Source organism: Corapipo altera, unplaced genomic scaffold (assembly GCF_003945725.1).
Source record: "Corapipo altera isolate COAL_440 unplaced genomic scaffold, ASM394572v1 61286, whole genome shotgun sequence".
NCBI classification, from domain to species: domain Eukaryota; kingdom Metazoa; phylum Chordata; class Aves; order Passeriformes; family Pipridae; genus Corapipo; species Corapipo altera.
Genome location: NW_020884907.1, coordinates 4,997,834 through 5,020,240, shown reverse-complemented (window position 1 = coordinate 5,020,240; position 22,407 = coordinate 4,997,834). Strand labels below are relative to the sequence as shown.

Sequence of the window (22,407 nt, the reverse complement as noted above, 5' to 3'; positions counted from 1 at the left end):
TACAATTTTAATGTATTGCAAAGGCTTGTCTTTGGAAACAGGTTCTAATGCTACTCTTGCACACAGGTACACTTCCAAAAGACTGTGTCGAGTATCTCTTATTGACACACATCAATATGGCACACTCTTACTGAATTTCACATGAAGAAACTATTTCAGATGAGAACTCTTTGTTTGGCTAACAATGCACTGCAATTGTGTAAAAACTACTCAGAAGAATTATGAAATCCATTTAGTAAGGCCACACAACATTAAAAGTCCAGTATATTGAATAAAATAATTTTATTTTTATTTAATTCATTTTTTTTTTTAGAAGAAAGTTTATGGAATCTGAAAGTTTATGATAAAAGGTAATTTTTAACTGAGACTTAATACGGGAGATTCTCTAGCCAAAATATGTCAAATAGTAAGATCATAAAGAACTCCAAGGTTCTGTGCTATACTGCATGATATGTAAACAGATTTTGAAAATATTTCCCCATTATATATTTTGACACAGTATGCACAAATCTAAAAAAATAAACTTGAAATGAAGTTTAAACGCCTCAAGGGATTTCTTAGAAGTAAAGCCATTTGAAAAGCCATTTACAGTCTGCGGTGACAAACTTCTATATAATCAAAATATCTCCTTTTTTCACAATGCAGAATAACCTGCTGAAGGCAACTCCCTACTGAAGTGATGCCAGCAACACAGATCTGATTGTATGACTCCAGCACTTAAAAGAGCACATTGGTTATACATGGCTTTTAACCCTGGGCTACAATTATGCTACCAGAACTAAATTCAAGTCTAAATCAGTCACATAAAGAAGTGTGTGTTGTCTGAACACTGTTTAAAGTCCGTGTTTTCCAGATCTGATGAAGGTGGTGAAGGCGCTCTGAGGTTCTTGTGCTTACATTCAGGGCAGGATGAACTTTGCAAATACCAGATTCTCCAATTAATGACAAACCACAGATCCCAAAGTAGGCATGTAAAGCATCTGAAAGAAGGACAGAAAAGGAAAAATAAAATTACCTCAGGCTGTAACAGCCAAATGTTCCTATATTCAAACACCCCTGAACAATTACATCCAAGGAAAACAAATAATCAGGTGCTATATTTTAAATCTGAGTTTTGACAGAAGAAATCAGTTTCTGTCCAAAGCAGAATGAGCATGAACTAGTGTCTAGTTTTGTTTTATAACTACTTGCACCGCTACTTTACTTTTTCTGAGTGCCATGGCCAAAGAATTTAAGCATCTGGAAACAACTCCAGTCCAGAAAACAAATTTTTTTCATGAAAGCATTTTTGGCTGATAATTTTATGAACAGCTGAACTATTATGAACTACTGAAACACTAAAATTAGTGCCAGTAGCTGCCAATAGTAAGATTTAGAGGAATGAAAGAAGTAATTACTTTTCCTAGCTTCACTCCTTCCTGACAGAATACCCTAAGGATAGGAATTCATGCAACTTGATCCACTGCCACCATTTCTTGTTCTATGTTGCTCCTGCTGCCCACTTTACACCAGCACTACAGCTTGCCAAATCTGCCTCCTCTGGGTAGCAGCAAACTATTAGACTGGATTATCTGCCCATGGAATCATAGGCTAAAATGGAAAGAAGATGTAAACTTCATGCGCCTCTTGCAAATTCTCAACATATATTAATCTGTGAGGTGTCAGTAAATTCATATTTGACTAAAACGACCACAGAATCATTTAGAAAAAGACCTCTGTGATCAGAGTCCAGCCCTTAACCTAACACTGCCAAGTCCAGCACTAACCCATGTCCCTAAGTGCCAAATCAACAAATCAACATATCTTCTAAAAACCTCCAGGGATGGTGACTCCATTTCCCTAGGCAGCCTGTTCCAGTGCTTAACAATCCTTCTGATGAAGAAACTGAACTATACCTCCCTCCTTCCATTTCAATCATGAAATTCTCATTATATTTTGAGGGATTTTTGCCCCTTTTTTTTTTTTTTTTTTTTTTTTTTTAGGAGATAACTTCCTTTTTTCCTCTCCGATTTTTGACTGCTGCAATGTATTTTTAGCTTAGAACATACTCACCATAATATTTAAAAGTAATTTTACCTGGATGGCTATCTGGCCACTTGGCAAATCCACCAACAAGGCGATCTTGAGTTGACAGGATGTAATTTCGGTTTTTCTCAAAATTTGTATATTGGAATATGTTCAAGAGCTGAAATTAGACCATAACAGTAATATACTAAATCTTAGTATGTTTTTAATACTAAAATATAGCGCTTATTTTAGAGGTAAACAGTGACAGCAGAGAAAGCAGTAATCTGGTAAACCTCCATTTCCTGCCTTTTTGCAAGATGAAAGATCTTTATAATCATCGGTGCATTTGTGTTAAATATCTAACTCTTTCAATAGAGAAAATGATACTTAAAGAAATCAAAGCAAGTCAATAACTATCCTGTAGCTGTTCTGCATGCTACCTTCAATGTTGCTCCCACCCAGAAGGAATAGCAAGTGTCTACAGGTTTGTTGGGTCGTCCATGGTAGCCATTCTGTTGTCTCATTATACACCATCTTCTTATTCTGTTCAGTTCTTTTTCTGAAAAAACTTCTTCCAGTTTACCCATCAAACACAGCGATGCAATACCACAAAATGTAGAGCCACCTGTGAAAAGAGAATCTTGTATTTGCAATGCTTTGATACCCAGATTTTCACCAAAGACTGTATGATCTCAGTCAGAACTTTAACTAAGGTGTTAACAATTAAATCAATGGATTTTTAGGAGTATGAAAATGTTAAGTTTAAAATCCAAATAGATAGAACACTTTAGTTCATCAGGTATGTCAAAGAGGAAAAAATACCCTCAACCCAGATCTTGCACAAATAAGTGTGAAATAATTTTCTTAAAGCTGTTTTTTCTCTCAATGCTGTGCAATTTACATTACGGAGTAGTCCAGAAATAAGTAAATTGCATTGCAACAGAAACATTTCTTCATATGTAACTTAAAAAAGAAAGCTATTGGGATGCCAGCAATCAGAGAGAAGCAGAGATGCCAAAGCCAGTCTCAGATACAATCCCCCAGAGGACATAAACAGACAGAAGTGCCTGGTGAGCAGAAACCAAAAAAAAAATTAAAGAGCATAGTTAATACTGTAAAAAGACTCCTGGACTCTCATGTTTGTAATATATACAAATTGTGCTTCTAAGGAATTTTATGCTGTCAAGGAAACTCCATGGTAAAATTGGGAATTAGAAGAGAAACTCATGTTCTTTGTTTTTGTAGCACGATCATCACTTTTTAAAGCCCATCTACACTTCTGAGTTTATTCCTTGATATGATAAAATTAGAGGCTGGGAGGGACCATAAATAAGCTGTTGACAGATGATTTGGGGCCCAAAGTTCCTCACACTATCCTGGTCCTGGAAGACTCCAGGAGCTCTAAGGTCATGTTCATTCTGATGCAAGAGAAGGCTGCTGACATAATGCTATCTGTTATCACTAGCACTCTACAGAAATTTAGTTGACCAATTTTTTTAATATGTAGGGATATAATTTAAGTCTTTCAGTTTTATCGATTCTGCAGGAAGAAAATAGATGAAATCCTATCAAAGCTCAATAATAAGGATAAAGATAGCAAACATCTGATAGAATCATAGAATCACTCAGGTTGGAAAAGACCTCCAAGATCATTGAGTCCAACCTTTGACCAATCTCCACCTAGTCCAATAGACCACAGCACTAGATTTAGTATCACTCATATAAAAGTCAATAGTTTCTTTGTCACAAGTAGACCACTACTTCATGGTATAGAAACATTTTGCTAAAAAAAGCAGTCTCTTGGAGATTCCTATCTTCAGAACTACCACCTGTCCACAAAAACTAACTGCTGCTTCAAGATTTGAGCTGACAACAGATGCTGTGACCTATGAGAGGAAATGTTACTAATAGCTGTTGAAACTGGAGATCATCAGGTGCATTGCACAAAATCTCTTGCAGATAAAATCCACAGAGTACCAATGGCACGTGTGGAAAAAGTTTGATCTGTCAGCAAGAGATGAGAACCACAGACAACACCTTTCAATAAAACATTAATGAGGTAAAATTAATGGAGTTGATATATTAAGAGTCCATCTGTTCTGATATTAGGCTGGAACTAAGGGAAGAAGACGTCATATTCAGAGGCATGTTTTGGATTTGCTCCTCCTTGTCCCACTTCCTCAAAATCAGAAAAGAAGGAAAGGTATACTCTGCACCTCTTACAGCATTTTCAATCCCAGTCTTAAAAACAGGTTTAGAACATTTTAACATTCTTACCATGAGATTCCAGTCCAGCTCCCTGGGCCAGGCCGTTATCATAAGACTGAAGAAAAAAAACCCCAAACACCAGTTGGTTTAGTACCACATCATTTTCACAGACATTGTAATTTCTTAGTTTACTAGCAAAATTGTCATCAGATCATAAGCACCATTTAACCTGATTAAATTCTGGACCTCCAAAAGCTCTTGGCCCCAAGCAGTTAAAAAATCAGACCTATTTTAATGTAGGCAGCTTTTATGACTTCCATGGAATTAATTTTAGTTGTGACGTATGTTAAAAGTCTGAAAATGGGTAAACACATCTTTGCCAAAAAGTAAAAGCATGTGATGCAGATAACCATTAAAGAAAAACCCAAACCCATTTTTTGTCCTTATAAAGAAAAAATGGGTATGTAATCAAAACAAAATTTGTCTCTAACCCGAGAGTTGGCTAACATGCAAAAATTCAAGGTACTACTGTGTGTACAATACTCAAATCCAAGAAGTGCTTTAGTAAGAAGCAAATATATCAGACTTCAAAAAAAATAAGGGGGAGGGAACCAGAAGCAGTAAGATAAAATCTTTCCCCCATCCCCTCTACTGACTATGAATTTCTCAGGTTTTCTCCAAAACACTCAACAGTGGCTAGTAGATACAGGACTCCTTGACAAACCACTAATGACTCCTGTAGTCCTAACCAAAGAATGGCTACAGGACCTATCATGCCTTTAGGAATTACTTAAGGATTGTTTTGTAGATCTGCTTTTAAAGCTGACATTGAGAAGAAAAAAGGAAACAGAAACAGACAAAGACGTTAGATTAAAACTACATTGCTCAGTTTTTGAGTTGTTGCTGCAAGTTTAACCAACTAAAAAGACTAACATCTGACACATACACTTCAAGCTGTAGCTTGACTTTCTAAAATTTGAACCAGTTAATTTTAAGCAATCCCCATGAATATCTGAATGTTAAAGCACACGGTGTGACCTCTTAGGCACTGCCTTTTGAGAAAGCAATGCAAATGTTCTACCACACTCCACAGACCCATTAATTGCTACGCAAAGGCAAGTTGATTAGCAAAGCTATGCTGGCAAAGCTAATTAACTCTACAAACAGCAATTTTAAGGGGAGGTGGTTTGCTTTACCTATGACAAAGTAATTAGCTCCGGAAAAAAGCTGTTATGAGTGTATCCCAGGCAGTCTACTATACTGGGCTGTTCAATTAGCTTGAAATTCTAATCGACAATAGTTGACCTTTGGCTTAACTTATTTATTTACAGGCAGCAGCTGTTTTTCGAGGACTTGTGTGCATTAAAAAACTAGGGAAATACTTTTATTTCTTTGTCCTTCTGAAAAAAATCAAAAAGCTATGCAAGAGAGGCTCTGGGTTACTGCAACATGAAAACTGCATAATTAAATACTATCCTCAGAAAACGTGTAAATCCAGTTGGGATTTGAAGCAAATCTTTGCTTCAAAGTCTGAAAGTTTCACAACCAGCTTAATTATATCAACAGACTAATATGATTGCATTTCAAGGAGACTCTACGATACTGGCACAAACAGATGCTATACTTAAAGCTTCTTGCAATATCTCTACTTTAAAAAAAAACAAGTAATGTTGCAAAAAGCAGTATTATAGAGTCTCTAGAAGTAATGTAAAATTTCAGTGATATACCTGACTTTTGAACATAAAAGACAAATCAACCTGTACTGATAAAAATTGTGTGATTGAAATTCAACTATTTTACTGACAATAAAACTGGTCTAGAATTATTTCTGTGATCAGCATTGCATAAACACTTTTTAGTCAAGCAATAACAAGGCTATCCATTCTGTATAAAGACTCAATTCTTTTTAATATTTTAAATCTTGTTTAATGTACCAATCTTCTGCTGTTCTTGATATGCCTAACTACACAAACATGCTCCCTCTTTCAGCTGTATTGAATTGTATCTGTCACAATTCTTATGCTGCATCATGGAAGGGAATAAATTTCAAAGAATAAGCTAAAAAATTCACCACCTTATTACAAAGATTACTGTGTTTAACCAGCCATGCTACTCTCAGTCCATATTAGTTGCACTTCACATGTATGCCAATCTGGAAAACTGGAAAAAGTTCTGTCAACTGTCATATGCTTCATTTATGTGCAAGTGATGACATAGAACAGTAAATCAAAACCAAACCTTTCTATCAAAGCAGTTTACTACTGAGCAAGGCAATCTCTTTTGTTCTATAATTAATGAAAGTGACAGAACGAGGTGATATTGTAGCAAAACAGGAATAAGCATTTGCAATAGAGTCTATACCTATATGCACTGCATAGTTAGCTACACAATGAGTAACAAATGATATAATCTCAAATAGAATTTCCTTTGAATTGTTCTATACATAGATTATTTTTAGCATCATCTACAAAATCTTAATGGGAGAAATCGAGCTTACATTCGTGGATGCCACATTTCACATTCATTGTATTTATTTATGAGATACACTTTCAGAAATACTGTGGTCATATGAGAAGTAATTGAACTGGAATACATCTCAAGGAGAGTGGTGAAAAGAGATGAATGAAAGGAAGGAACAATCACTGCTGTGAAATGATTTTCACAATGAATGTCTGAATCCCTGAATGTCTGAGTCTTCTTCAGACACATCTTTAGCTCTAAGCGTGACTAAGCAGGAGGCAAAGGTTGTGTGTAGTTTCCTAGAAGTAGCAGACACCTCGCAACTGAATTAATGCACTGAAACACTGTCTGACCAAGCAGTCCAAACCAAGAAAACACAGATGAAACTGGTGCACACGTGCACATCAACCCTAGAGTGAATTAACAGCACACCAATGGTTTTAAAAAAGTCCTACTGAACAAAGTGTATAGTCAACTTACCAAATCACAGTGAACCCGGACAAAAATACAGCATCTCGTCACACATTTGTACGTGCTAAGATTACTGCTGTCTACAGAACGCTGTTGATAGGATCTCTATAAGTTACTCTCTGAGACAGCCAGGAAAAGACACAATCTTCATGATAAGCCATAGTAGCTTCTCAACTTTGACCATGCCCAGTCTTCGGTTTTACATCACTGGTCAAATGAAGTATTAGTACAAGCCCTTCCAAGAAGTCATACTCTGTTCAGGCTTCAATTATTTTAATTGTTATTTAGCTATTATTTTAACTGGTATCAATTATCCCAATAGGTACACAACAACTGGAATTTGCAGGTATAAGGATTAATGCTAAGTTCTAGAAGCAAAGCATAAATTTGGTTCAAGATAGCTGTAGACAGTAAATCTCCAGTGCCATTTCAAAGCTCCAAACTTTCAAAGAATCTCCACTTGCCTGCTCTATTTATGGCCTTATATGATACTCTCTAGCTTTGTCTTAGAAAGAAAGAGTTGCTTCCTCCTCCTTTCGTCTTTTCAGTGCTACTTACTTCTTCACATAGCTCTGTCACACTGCACTTAACAATCTTATTTCCAGAGTAAAGAGTCCTAGTATATTAAATGCTCCTTTTACACAAGCTGGATCATACTTTCACAGTTCAATTAACTTTCTTCGTACCCTGTACAGTTCCATCTTATCTTTTGGGACCAAAACTGCACTCAAATGCTCAAAATGCTAACTAACAGTCAACGTGATGTACAGAACTACAAAATGAGGATTGTGCTCTTTCGTTTTCTGTTCTTTCTTAGTATTTGATTCTCCTATTCGATTTCTTCTAAGCTATTTGACTAAAGGCTAAACTCAGTAAATACAAAGGTCCAGAAAGGATCAGAGGAGGAAAAATCCTCCTGACCTAATCAGTAAAAGCTAGCACTCTGCCTTGGCTCCTCCCTCAGACTGTGAAAGGAGAATGGATAAATCACTGTCCCCAGGTGAAACACACCAAGAGTATTCGGCAGGGATATTCTCATCCTGGGAACCTCTGCTACTAAGGTGAGTTACCACCCACCGGGGTAATGGGGCTCTTACGGGATGCAGGGGAAGAAAATTGCAGGATTATATAGTATTATGGAGTGTTCCCTGGGGAATGCAGGAGTGTGAATAATTTAATATGGGGTGTCTAGGGAAAGGATCGATGGTGAGAAAGGGAGTATCAAAGCAGACTGAGGAAGAACAAGCAAAAGAAAACAGAGGCAAAAGGCAGGTAAAATGTGCTACTAGAGTGTGAACAGACTGCAGGTCCATATGCTTCTATGACTGAGCCCTGGCCTTGATCCCCTTGGTCCGTCCAAGTCCATGGCAGTGTGTCAGAAAGCCTGTGATGTACAGTAAAAAAAACTTAGGCATCCAACTACCTCCTTTAAAAATAAACAAGAAATAAAAACCAATTGGGTATGAAGCAGGAAACTAGGCCTTTTTTAGACTTGTTTCTCACATAAATTTTACAATCTCACTGCTGGCAGCAACTACTTATTTACAGCAGAAGTTGTATGTTGTTATAAGTTTGGGTCTTTTTTGTGGACCGAAAGAGTTTACTACATGTTTCCACACATTCAAGGAACTGCAGTTTTCAAGCTTGCTTAGCTTCTTTAAACAAAATTTATTTTAATCTTGGAAAATGAAACTCAATTAAACTAATGAAATATCACGGTGGGAAAAAAAGGGAAAAACTCCTTTACTCCAACCAAATATGAACAGATAGCACACAGATATAATCATGTGTATTTTCCTTCATTCCAAATAGCTAATAAATAAATAATGAAGTGCGTAATTGGAAACACTTATTAAGTATGAACTGATGTCAATAATTAGTTTTTCCTTTAAATCTGTGTATCTTTTAAAAATCAGGCCTACAGCTCAATGAAATGTGAGGATTTTATTGATACAGTGCTTTATATACTTTTTCTAAGTTACAGGAACATCAGGCCTCAGTTTTCAAAAACTTGCTTTAAATTTTTTAATGATTTTATATATTTTTAAAAGATTTAATTTGAAGTGAACAAACACACCAAATAAAATTATCTTGATAGCACACCCATTACAATGAAAATACAAATGCAAAAAAACCAATGTACTTTGTCAATTTCAACTTGCTGAAGCAGGAAGAGGAAATAAAGGAATTACCATAACACATAAATTTGGAAAAAGAGATTTCTTAGCCATAATTAAGAAATAAAGCTCTAAATGTTAAACTGTTGAAAGAAATAACATTTTGCGAATACTCACCATACTTCTTCTGATGTAGTCTATAGCTTTCTTCATATCCATGCCTGACCAGTTATCGAGCATGTAGCAGATACAGGAAGCACAGTACACAAACCTCATATCATTCTCACTTCCTTCCAGCACAGCACAGAAACTGAAAGAAACATTTCTGTCTTAGACACTGTGTTGCCTGTTACACTAAAAAATACGAAAAGCAGCTCATAGAATTGCACTGTGTTTCCTTTAAAGATTAGTTACTTCTATTTACAGTAGTCTCATAAATATAACCCAAAGCTATGCTAGATTTTCTTTTTAGAAGACGTGACTCTAAGCCAAGGAAAATGAATAGAACTACTAACATTTCAGGGCCTGGGTGACTATTTCCAGCAATGTAATGACACTGGTCTTTCTTTATTCATTCATACCCTTTATAGCATATACTGATATATGAGTAAACATTTTGACATTTACTGTTTTGGGCAGAATTTTTTGCCTTCCTAGGAATCCTAATAGCTCACAAAGCTTTCTTTCCTGATTTTATCTTCAGGATCAGTTTCCAATGTATGTGTAAATGTAATTGCTAATACTAACAAAAATGGTGAAAATAGCCTTCAATTCAGTTTTTCATTTCTTATGGTTATAACCTTTTCAAACTCCATGAAAATTTTAAAATTATTGTATCTGGGTTATTTTGGCACAATCTCAGAAACTCTTAAAATGATGATGGATGCTATGATTTGGATACTTGTATAAGAAAGTGGCCAGCAGGGTCATGACAGTGACCGCCTCGCTGTTCTCAGCACTGGTGAGGCTGCACCTCAAATCCTGTGTTCAGTTTTGGCCCCTCACTACAAGAAAGACACTGAGGTGCTGGAGTGTGTCCAGAGAAGGGCAAGGGAGCACAAGTCTGATGACGAGCAGCTGAGGGAACTTGTAGCAGTCAACCTGGAGAAAAGAACACTCAGGGGAGACTTATCACCCTCTACAACTACCTGAAAGGAGGTTGTGGCAAGGTGAGGGTTGGACTCTTCTCCCAAGTGGGACAGAGGAAATGGACACAAGTTGTACCAGGGAAGTTTAGATTGTGTATTTGGAAAAATTTCTTCACCAAAACAGGCTGCCCAGGAAAGTGAGGTAGTCACCATCCCTGGAGGTATTTAAAATACCTACAGATGTGGTGCTTAGGGACATGGTTTAGTGCTGGACTTGGCAGTGCTGGGTTAATGGTTGGACTTCATGATATCAGAAGTCCTTTCTAACCTAAATGATTCTATGATAAACAGAAATAGGTAAAAAGTTGAATTACCTGTGACAATAAATAATCTTCAACTGTTTCTTGCTGCCTGACAAGCCTCTGGTTCAAAGAGCTAGTTAATATACTTTGATGACAACTATTTGCAAGAAGTCAGCACATGCACTGGCATGTGTATTGTGACTGATATTGTTTCTAATAGAACAAAAAGATTATATAGCTACTTCCATAAAAAATGTGTTTCTTATGTTTCCTCCCACATGTGGCTTACTATTAACCATCCAGAGAGTTGCAGACTATAAAATATCTTTTACCTTCCATCCTCCAGCTGGAGAGCTCTCAGTCCTGTCAGTATGGCATCTTTATTTACTCGACTTAAATCATCTCCAAGAATAACCAGACACGATAGACCTGTGTAAGTCATTGCTATGTGCCCGCTATCATAGGGATGAGATACACCTGGACCCTAGAAAAAACAGGAAAAAATCAAAGATATTGAAACATCACAACGCCTTCTACTACAGTCAAGCTTTTTTTTTTCCAATTAAGGGGTAAACAAATTTCTTTTCCCTTGACTCATTATGGTTAAACTGAAGGCATACTGCTCAGCTTTCCTCATCGAGCGAAGCTACTGCTAAGCTCTGTTACCCTTGTAAACACTTGGTCAGAAGGAAGCTTTGGAAGAAGCTCTGCCACGAGTTATATTTATGCAACAGTTAAGCAAAAAGATGGGAAGCCCTCAACTGTACCTAAGTTTATCCTGACACAACACTGGGCATTAGCTTCCTGGCAGCTGGGTAAGCACTGTTAAATAGCCAAACCTCTGGAGGTCCCCTCAGCAAAGATTTTACAACCTAATGATCTACAAGTACAAAGCAATATGAGAGATTATTAGTAATCTCTCTATCAATTGAAGTAATACCAAATTAGCTACTCATCTGCTTTCATGTCTATTTTAACACAATAATCAGAGCTTAAACAAAGTATTTACATACCAAATAATCAGAGGAATATAGAATACACTGTGTTGAAGGGACCCACAAGGATCATTGAATGGCAATTGAGAAGCTAAAATGAGAGTTAAGTGCTGACTAGTCACACAATACAAATCACAGAAATGGGCAGGGGATTGATACTACCGTGCTATAACTATTATCTGTCTTTCTGGTATTTTACAGGCACATCTTGAACTGTACGACTTCATGAAAACAGACACTACGTGTAACAAGATGCCTGTGGATACTTGGGATGGTTCAGTTTGGAGCAACTGGAAGACAACTATTTTAAACAGGATAAAAGCTATTTCAATACTGAGTAGTAGAGACATTTTTAAATCATTATATTACTGGCATTACTGCCTAATCAGTTGCCATTTTTATTTTGCAAGTAATTCTAAAAAATTCTAAATAAAAACCAGTATAAAACTGAATTTAATATTATGTTACGTGTAGTTGGTATTTTTCAGGAAAGTCATGCTTACTTCCAAAGCCAAAAAGCTTTGTTTCTAATAGGAAACTGGAAGAAAAATAATTACCCACTAGACAGCAAGGGACTGCTCTCACACTAGGGAATCAAACACAGTTGGGAAAGCGAGGCTGATGCCAGCTAGCTGATGCTAAGAAAAAAACCCAGGAGCAGTTAACTGAGGGTGAGATAAGGAAAGGGTTTAATTTGTGCCAAGGCACAGATGTTACAGGACGTGCACTGGCTGTGCCTGAGATGTTACATTTTATAATACTGCTTGACCAATCCAAGTTTTGCCCACCCCGTAGCCTTTGCTCTGGTCCACCCTGGGCCCATCCCCTGGGAATTGAGTTTAGGGTGTATTTCGGGACTCCCTCTTCATCACTCTCATCATCCTCAGAGCACAAAGGTACACGGTCAGTCAAGAACAACAGTTCTTGACTCTGTTCTGTTGTTCAGGCCAAGATATGTGTGTTCTCTAAACAGCATAGGTCTTGCCTTGACAAGAGACTAAACATTTCTACTGAATTCAGGGGTAGGATTGATATAGGAGAATGGAATGAGGTAAGAGGGTTGAGAAATGTGTAAACTAAAGGGTGCTAAAGGGTGAGGAATACAATATAGCTGCTTCTAAAATCTACTTCTACTATAATTACATATAAAGCTTATAAAAATTAGCAAAGCCAAAAAAAACCTAAAAGGGTCTTAAGGTATCAAGGCAGAAAATGAGGTGAAATGACTGCAGCAGTACTGGAAAAGCTATGGAACAGAGAAAAACAAGAGACTTAAGTGAGAGCTGCACCTTTTCTCCTTCATTTCTACTCCTGGACCCTGTGATGACAAGGGGGCACAAATCTCAGCAGCTCCCACTCCATTCCCTGTGCTGCCAGTGCCCACATTGCTGTCTCCTATCCTGCACATCCCCCAGTCACACACACAACCACAGAGTGGCAGAGGCTGCAGGAGCTCTGGTGTTTGTCTGGCCCAACCTCCTGTTCAAGTACTGTCACCTACAGCTGGGCACCCAGGCATCCAGATGGCTTCTGAACACCTCCAAGAATGGATATTCCACCAGCTCCCTGGGCAACCTTGCTAATGCCTGGTCACCCTCACAGTGACACTGTTTCTGGGTGTTTAGAGGAAGCTTCCCTGTATTCTAGTGTGTGCCTGTCACTGGGCACCACTGGAAAGAGCTTGCCTCCATCCTCCTTGCACCCTTCCTTCAGGTATTTCTACACATTCATGAGAAACCCCTAGACCTTCTCCAGGCTAAACAGTCCCAGCTCTCTCACCCTTTCCTCGTAGGAGGGGTGCACCAGTTCCAGACAGACTTCCCCATGGAGCACCCCACAAATGGAGAACAGCTGTGCCCTTAAACAGCTTAGAAAAAGCTACTGCAGTAATGAAATGCATTTTTCTATCTTGAATGGATGACAGGGTCTAATCCCAGAAGGAACAAGTTGGCCTACCATAGCAATTTTAGGTTTTTTAAAACAAACAGTACCAAAAAATTTCTTTTCAGAATACCTTCACCTTAAAAATTTTATTGTAAGCAGCTTCACCCTTGTGACGCATTAACTTATTTCAAATCTAAAATTCTGCTCCCAAACATACAGACATATAGGGTGATACAAATTTGCCAACACATAGAACTATTTAGTTCAATGAAACTGATTAATTTACTTTTAAGCAAAGCAATTCTCTATTCTAAAAAGCCAAATTTGAACCGGTTCTCTCCCTAAAAGGATTCTCAATGTCCCAGCTCTACCCCTAAAGCTTCTCACAGTTTTTGTCAAATGAAATAAAAGACACACACTAGGCAGTAAAAATCCATGGAAAGGTTATCAGATATTAGGACCAACTGCTTACAAAATGTCCCAGCAGTTCCCATCAGCAACTATGAAGAAAATTTAGCTTTCAAACATCTACATAATTTAAGTTAAAGTAGAATCAGAGGAGCACTTGATTGCTTCCTCCTTGGACTAACCTAAAGCAAGGGAAATGCAGAAGATGCCTCTGTTGATTTCAAACAAATACACTGAGCCTGTGAATCAACGTTAACTGTTCACCATGGCTGTTCACACACTTATAGGCAGTTCATCTCCGAATAAATACTGACATCAGGAATAACTGAACAGTAATACGTACAGTGGAAGAGTTTGCCTTTACATTTGAATATCTTATTTCCACAGGAAGACTACACTCACTAAGCAAGGAAGGTTTACAGAAGTATATTGAGACTTGCTTTTTAAAATCATATTTATAAAAAGTCTACTCAAATGTTTTAACTAAAAGAAATACGCCTGACTATTCAGGAAATTTTCTAAGACATCTACAGTTGTCAAACAACGTTCTCCTCTAAATGACAATCTTTTCACATTGTCTACATAAAGTAACTGAAAATTACCACTTCACTAGATATTTTTATTCTACTTTTCTATATACATGCTAATTTTACATTGCTTTTAAAGCCTTAGTAGCCTACAAATATGTTTAAACAACTGAGCCCTTACTTTTTAGCAAATTCTTTATTTTAGCATTTCTTTTACACCACTAGTTGCTGCAGCAAAAAATAGGCTGCAGACAAAGTGTTATAAGCACATATACTGTATGTTCACAAAACACAACACCATTCCTTCTCTAACAAATTGCATCATTCACGACAGCACCTGGACAACATATCTATCTGTACTTGCTCCCTACGCAAATATTTCAAAATGTAGCAGTAGCACACTGCTTTTCCAGACAGAGGTTTTCAGAAACACCTGAGCTGTGTAAAATTTTGCAAGTCTGGTATTTTTAATAAAGAACACAAATGATACCGGTATGATACATATAAAGCAAACAGTAGTGTCTGCTGCCTGTACATGCAATCGTGAAGTCCACAGCTACATTAGTGCTGTCACTCACTTCTGTCCTTGAATACCAAACAAATCCTTATGCAGAAAAGACTGCTAGGATAGATGGGTTGTAATGTTGTTTTGCGGGGAATCAGGGAGATGGTGTCAGCGTTCAAGAACAGCTACTCGTAAGTCACAAAACTGCCTTTGCTACTAGTAGTTTTCTCTTATCATAGGATTATCATGTGGTAAGTAATTAAAATCTTTATATGATAAATTGGTATACTGCTAGGTATCTTGATAAGTAATTACTAAAAAAGCCAGGGGACACTACAGAGGGTCCAACATACTGGTATGCATCCAACGTCTTGACAACTCTGGGTTAGGCCCAAAAATCCTAACAAATACAGTCAATATTTCCATAAAATCAAATTAAACACAGGAGGATCAGCACGAAGTAGAGATTATACAGGAATTACTGTATGACATAGAGGCCAACATGATGTTTCAGATGTGTAATTACTGTAGGATTTTGGAAAGTTTGGAGAGCCTAGCAGATCTTTGTTCTCCACACATGATTTTAGAAAAAATTAAAACAGTATTCACCATAAGAATAATATACTCTTAAACTTTTAAGTCTACTGGAATGTACTTTATCTTCTAGGTTCCATGTAATTATTGCAAGATCACTGTGATACTACTTATAACATTTTATGTTGTACCTTCACACACTTATGCACAGAGCCCACATAATAGGATGTCTTTGAGGGGACAACAATCAGGACAATTGGATATTTCAGACAAAAAAAAACCCTCCAAAACAAAAAACCCAAATTTTGCATAAAATTGAAAATTCCTAAAATTTGTAGTAACTGGTCCTGTGACAATCTGGTATCACAAAACAGGACTAGAGTGGATTCCCCAAATGCAAAAAATTACAGCAGATCTCAAAGGTTTCATGAGGTAACTGCCAAGATGTCTAAAATTTGCATGGGTGGGAGGAAGTATTGCTAGACTGCCTCTGCTACAAAGAACAAAGTAATTCAGCGATTGCGTAGAAATCTTATCAAAGACAGCATAGTCAAAGCAGATGATCAGGTTTGGTAAAATTAAGTTAACTTTTAAGTTCTGTATTATGAAGAAAAAATACTTTCAGTTAAATCTATCTATTTCTGCCTCATAGATGCTGCTGACTGAAGTGACAGCCGCAACTAAGCAAACTGTCAGCCTAAATACCAAAAACGATGGTTGCCAGCAGCTCAGATTCATAGGCCAAGAACACAGATAAACAGAATGAAGTTATTTGAAATGGTAGAAGTTACATCTCAAAAACTAGCAACAACAAACTTGTTAAACTGCAGAGGCGTGTGTTAAACACTTGAACAACCAGAAATACACTTGATCCAGTATAGTTATGTTTGCATGAAGGAATAACACAACAGGAGTGGGTCTGGAGGGTAGTGTTGAGAGATACTAGTTGTTTAGCATAAATTAAGTAAATTTTAACTAGAGTGTGTCATACAGAGTTATGATACTGTGATTTATGATGTTGTTGTTTGCTTACCTTTACTTGCTTAGTATGAGCAGCTGGATAAAGCCTCAGGCAGCAAGCTTTGAAACTACACCTAGATGTGCTTTCAGCTGATACAATGTTAATTTTCATAGAAATTTTCATAGTAGCTGGTACAGTGTTTTGGCTTTTTATGATAACAATATTGATAACACACTGCTGTGTTATCAATTGCAGAAACTGCAACTCAACAAGAGCAGCCTGTCTGCATGGACAAAAACAAACCCAAAAAGCTGTTATAAGATCCCAGACCAAAAATTACCATCAGACCAAGGGGTGCGTGCAAGGTAGGTGAAGGATGAATGAGAGGCAGATGTGTAAGTTGTAAGGTATAATTCCCCATGGATTTCCTTGTTCTGGGTCCCTTTCCAGAGGTACCCATCTTGAGCTGACCTGCTGCTGTACCACTCTCTTAAATTATTTAATTTTTATAAATCCAATGGTTGAGACTCTGCTATAGGAAGCCCAGGGTTCAGCCTGAAGAAGACAGAAGCACATCTGAGAGTACATGTGTGTGCAAGCAAGAAGTCAAAAGGGGCACCCATCAGCTCCCTGGGGCTGCCCACTGCGGAAGGACTCCAGTACTGGCACCTAAAGTCTTGGGTGGAGTGTGTGTGTGTCTCCTTGAATGGTGCAAGAATGCTCAAGCAGTGGCTTCTCCTTTAACAGGAAGAGCAAGGACTGCTAATGGGGAAGTTCATCTGGAGTGCACTGTCTGGCTCAGTTTCATTTAAAAGGAGCCCAGTCTTGCTCTTTTGGAGCAAGCACAAGAAATTGCTTTTATAAAGTGCTCTCTACTGATCTGAGCTAACGCACTGACGCACACATACTCTGAGAAGACAACAAAAGGGGATATGGCCAGGGTGTGTTCTCTATACATTTCTTTCTTCATGGTAATTAGTTTGTAAGTCTCACAGGAAACAAATTTACTTGGATCTCAGAGATGGAGTAACAAGTTCTAGTTCTATTGGCATTACCATCATGGTTTCCATAATCTGAGCCTTCCTTAAAAGAGTTAACACTAAAAGATGCAAGGTGAGGGGAAGCTTTTAAAAATGGTTCAGTGACACAGCAGTGTTCCCTACCATATTATTTAGAACTGCTAATTAAACATAACTCATGGGCACCAGAAATTCCTGCCAACTATTGCAGAGAGAGCTAAGAAATTCTCTCTGCTGCAAAAGCATGGCAAAGATCTCTTCAAACACTAATAAACATACATCTGCACAAGCAGAGTCCCACTTTCAAAAACTTTCTTCTCACACCTGGCACTGCTGTTCCAAGAAAGGATTCTTTTATGCAGTGTGCAAGGAGCCAATCCACACATAGAGTTAATTCTTTTTGACATGTCTGCACAGAGATGGGTGCTGGATGGTAAATCTACAAAACCAGTACACCTGGTTACAGCCAAGAAGCATAATTATACTTTCAAAATACATAAGTATTCACTAATCTAATTTCTAAATACATGTGTACATAATAGCTATTGGACAATCTTTTGCCTGCTTTGATTTAAAGGTACAGTGTATTTTAAGTTTATTGCAGATGTTCAGTGGGTAGCTGTCTTCACTTGGAGATGGGTAGCCTAAAGTGCAGAGGTGTGGTTTTCACATCATAATGACTGAAGTGCATGATTACAGTTGATTTAGCCAATTTGAGTAAAACTTACAGTCCAGTGGTGAACACAGTACCTAGACTCTAATTTTAGGTGCCCGTGCTATGGTAATCTCTTTACTTGTTTCAAAACTATTCTGCAAGACCTTCCCATTTCCCATTTTGTAGGATCACAGAATGTCCTGGGTTGGAAGGGAAAGATCATCTAGCTGCAATTCCATGCCATGGGCAGCAACACTGTTCATTAGGCTAGCTTGCTCAGAATCCCCAAAAATAAAATACAGAGATGTTTGCTTAAAATAAAAGAAATACGCAATACAGAGATGCTTTGACCCAGACTTACCTGAGTCTTTATAGTATTTATTGTTATCTTCTGTTTATTTTTATATTCTATTTATTGTTGTCTTTTATTTGAGTCATTCTGCAAAATATTTTCTTAAACTATTCATCTTTCATCAGTATCAGTGTTACAGCCTTGAGAAAATACAATGTTGTGTCAGGAACACAAAAGAAATCTTTTGTCCCCCAAGTGAAAGCATATGTTATTTACCACAATCTTACAAAGAAGTTCCAGGTATTGGCTTTCAATCTAGCCCTAGAATTGATTTATAACATTTTAAAGAGATTGAAAATATCTAGGCCCACCTGAAACTCCGAGGAGACTGTTCACCCCTAAACTTAAAAGGCTAGTTCAAATCAGAGACTGCAGAACTTGGAGCCATTTCAAAAAATAATTATTTTCTAATTCTAAAATGAATTATGTTTTAAATGTGGTGACAGAAGAGTCACTCTTATGCTTCCTTTACAGTTAAGACTGTTACAGTTCGTAAAGGCTGTATGCTAAGCTGGTGAAGTGGATACGCTTTTGTTTCAGTTTTGCTACTGTTCCAAAGAACTTCAAAGACATTACCATCAAACATTAAAAGGGTAACAGCTAAAAAAACACAACCCCCAAACTAAACCCCAATGAGCTATCCTTGCAACATTTAGTAAAGTTGGATTTTCTAACATTATCCTTGACTTTTTTCCTATTGTTTTGAAGGATCCCTAGTGACAGAATAGATTTGGCTACCTCTGGTATGGCACTTTCTCAGAGTTCAAGAATGAAATCACTCTAGCGGCATGTAATAAATTTTATCAAAAATCGATGTAAATCCAAAACACAGGTTTTTTCATACATTATTTTTCAAGACAGATTTCATAGAATGTTTTTAAATGATGAATAAAGAATAATGACAAGACCGTAAACATATCTCCAAGTCACGGCAGTGATTTCCAAGTTTTTTTTTCTGAGTTATTTCGGAACATTTCAGGGTAACAGTGCTGGAAATGTTTTAAACCTTTGTATGCCAATAAATCAAGCAGATGCAATCCTTCTACTGCAGATACAATGAAAAAAGTACTGCAGTGTTTGAATAAAAAGCACATCCATGTGCAAACAGTTTTCTAGAAATAATGACCTTATAGCTTATTTCCACAGGTTACATGGTTCCACCCCTTTTTTTGTTCTGCAGATTGGATAACACATTCCAAGACACTGATGGACTGCAACACATTTCCTATAAAGAGAATATTTAAGTATGAAGCACATACTACTGGCGGTTGATAGTTAAATTAAAACACAAGAAAGGGCTGGGAAGGGAAAACAATGCTTTGTCAATCTCACAGTTTTTGTCTTCAGGGTCCATTATAAGATCTCAGAACCAAATCCAGAATAAAATTTTCTACCTTTATACACTGACTTAATGTACTACACCACATGGTAGTGACCCAAATCTTCGAGGAAACATGAGACTGATATATTTTTATTATCTCAGTTTGCTAAAATTATGTCTTTATCCATTATATAGTGCTGTTATGTCACGATATAAGCATGACAACCTCAACCTTCTTTAGGTGACTGTTACGAAAGGTAATCATCTTTCTTCTGAGTAAACTCAGTCTTTTCCTTATACAACTATATTGAAATTATCTACTATTATTTTGCATCTAAACTTTATTTTTAACAAATTATCTCAGTAAGTCACCCCTACAGATCCCAAATCAGTTTAGGTTTTAAGTAGAATTTTTTCCTTGTTTTCTTCAAGCTCAGTGGGTGGTTGGATTGCCACAGAAGTAAATTCCAACTGAAACTTGCTACTACAGTGAGATCTCACTGCAGACATCACCTGTAGTGTGTAACAGGATAAATACCAAAGCAAACCAAGAGACAAATGACCTTGCCTGTCACATGCTGCCGAGCGCTCAACATAGACATGTAAAATACTGCCTTCACAATTATTTTCAGCTTATTATAAAGTGTAACTTCTGAGTATTACTGCTATAAGTACTTTGCTGATTTGCCATGCAAAGAGGCACATGCATTATCAGTCCAATGTAGATTAACATTTCCACAAGCTAGTCAGAACCATAAAGTTACTCTCAAACACAGGACAGAACTACTGCATTTTTTCACAGTTCTTCCTGCTCACTGGCCTCTACTTTCCACATCCAACGACATAAAACTTTCCGCAACACTTTTAGCAGCCTCTGCTAACCTCCTTTCTCTCTTTTATTAAGGGCACTTTCTTTTCATATACAAGTTTAACTCTCTTGAACCTCAGTTTCCTCGGCTTCAAAGCATTGTCTCTTAAGGGATGAACAGAGCTTTGCCTATGTGTGAGTGGGTATCAGGTGCAATCGAACACGTGATTCAACACAGGAAGGGCAATACCAGATGCAGACAGTGATATCAGAAGAAACAGAGAGGTCCAGTCTCATAATATGTGGCTACATGGCTGGTGACACTGTCAAAATTTTGTGGTCTTTTTTGACAATGGGATGGCCTACATGGCATGATGCATATTGGCATCAGATAGGATCTACTTTCTAAAAGATGCAGGACAGTTAGGGGGATCCACTGATAGAGCTTTAAGCAGACCTGAGACCTCCACAACACCCTTCTCTCTTAATTAAGCTATGGATTTGACGGGTGGACTGTTCAGTGGATAAGGAATTGGTTGGACGATTGCATCCAGAGGGTAGTGGTCAATGGCTCAAAGTCCCAGTTGGCATCAGTGACAAGTGGTGCCCTCAGGGGTCTGTACTGGGACCAGTGTTACTCAATATTTTCATTAATGACACAGACAGAGGTATCAAGTGCACCCGTTGCAAATCTGCAGATGACAGCAAACTGAGTGGTGCTGTTGACACTTCTGAAAGACAGGATGCCATCCAGAGGGACCTGGACGAGCTCAAGAAGTGGGTGCAGGGGATTCTCATAAGCTTTAACAAGACTAAGTGCAAGGTGCTGCATCTGGGTTGGGGCAATCTCAAACTGGGAGGATACAGAGCAGGAGTAAAAGTCATCGACAGCAGACCTGCCAAGAGGGACTTGGTGCTCGTGAAGGAAAGGCTGGACATGAGACAACAATGTGTGCTTGCAGCTCAGAAAGCCAATTGTATCCTGGGCTGCATCAAAAGCAGCATGGGCAGGAGTGGAAGGGAGGGGATTCTGCCCCTCTGTTCCACTCTGGTGAGACCCCACCCAGAGTGCTGCATCCAGCTCTGAGGTCCCCAGTACAAGAAGGATGTGGCAAGATGAGAGCAGGGCCAGGAAGATGATTAGAGGGAGCACCTCTTCTATGAGGAAAGGCTGAGAGTTGTGGCTGGTCAGCCTGGGAACGAGAAGGCTTCAAGATGACCTAACTGTGGCCTTCCAGTACCTGAAAGGAGTCTATGAGAAAGATGGAGAGGGACTTTCTAAAAGGGCATGAAGTGACAGGACAAGGGGGAATGGCTTCAAACTGAAAGTAGGTTTAGATTAGGTATTAGGAATAAATTCCTCACTGTGAGGGTGGTGAGGCACTGGAACAGGTTGTCCAGGGGAGTTGTGGATTCCCCATCCCTGGAATTGTTCAAGGCCAAGCTGGATGAGGTCCTGAGCAATCTGGTCTAGTGGAAGGTGTCCCTGCCTGTGGTGAGAGGATTGGAGCGAGATGATCCTAAGGGTCCCTCCAGCCCAAACCATTCTAAGATACCAAAGAACAGCATGTTCTGCACTACTTAATATGGGGCTGTTCTGCCCTTCTCTGCCATGTGACAGTTCTTGAGCTAGAGAAGTTTCCCTAAGTTAGCAAAAGACCAGAGAAAGAAAAACTGCACTGAGACAAGCCACAATTTGTATGTCAATTTCTTCACTGATCTGGAAACTCAATTCCTAGGTATCATTTGAGCATGTTTCTTATGTATGTTTCTTAAAAGCTCTGC

The 22,407-nt window shown here is 38.1% G+C and overlaps 1 protein-coding gene across 1 annotated transcript in view; it reads right to left on the bottom strand.

Moving 5' to 3' along the window:
* Positions 1–265: 265 nt before the first annotated feature.
* The window catches only part of PGGT1B (protein geranylgeranyltransferase type I subunit beta), a 36,230-nt gene continuing 14,088 nt past the window's right edge, over positions 266–22,407 (bottom strand). The window contains 7 exon segments of the mRNA XM_027652608.1: positions 266–843; positions 846–980; positions 2,077–2,185; positions 2,448–2,632; positions 4,285–4,330; positions 9,441–9,573; positions 10,986–11,137. Of these exon segments, the coding sequence (XP_027508409.1) occupies positions 800–843; positions 846–980; positions 2,077–2,185; positions 2,448–2,632; positions 4,285–4,330; positions 9,441–9,573; positions 10,986–11,137 (804 nt within the window). The 3' untranslated portion in view covers positions 266–799.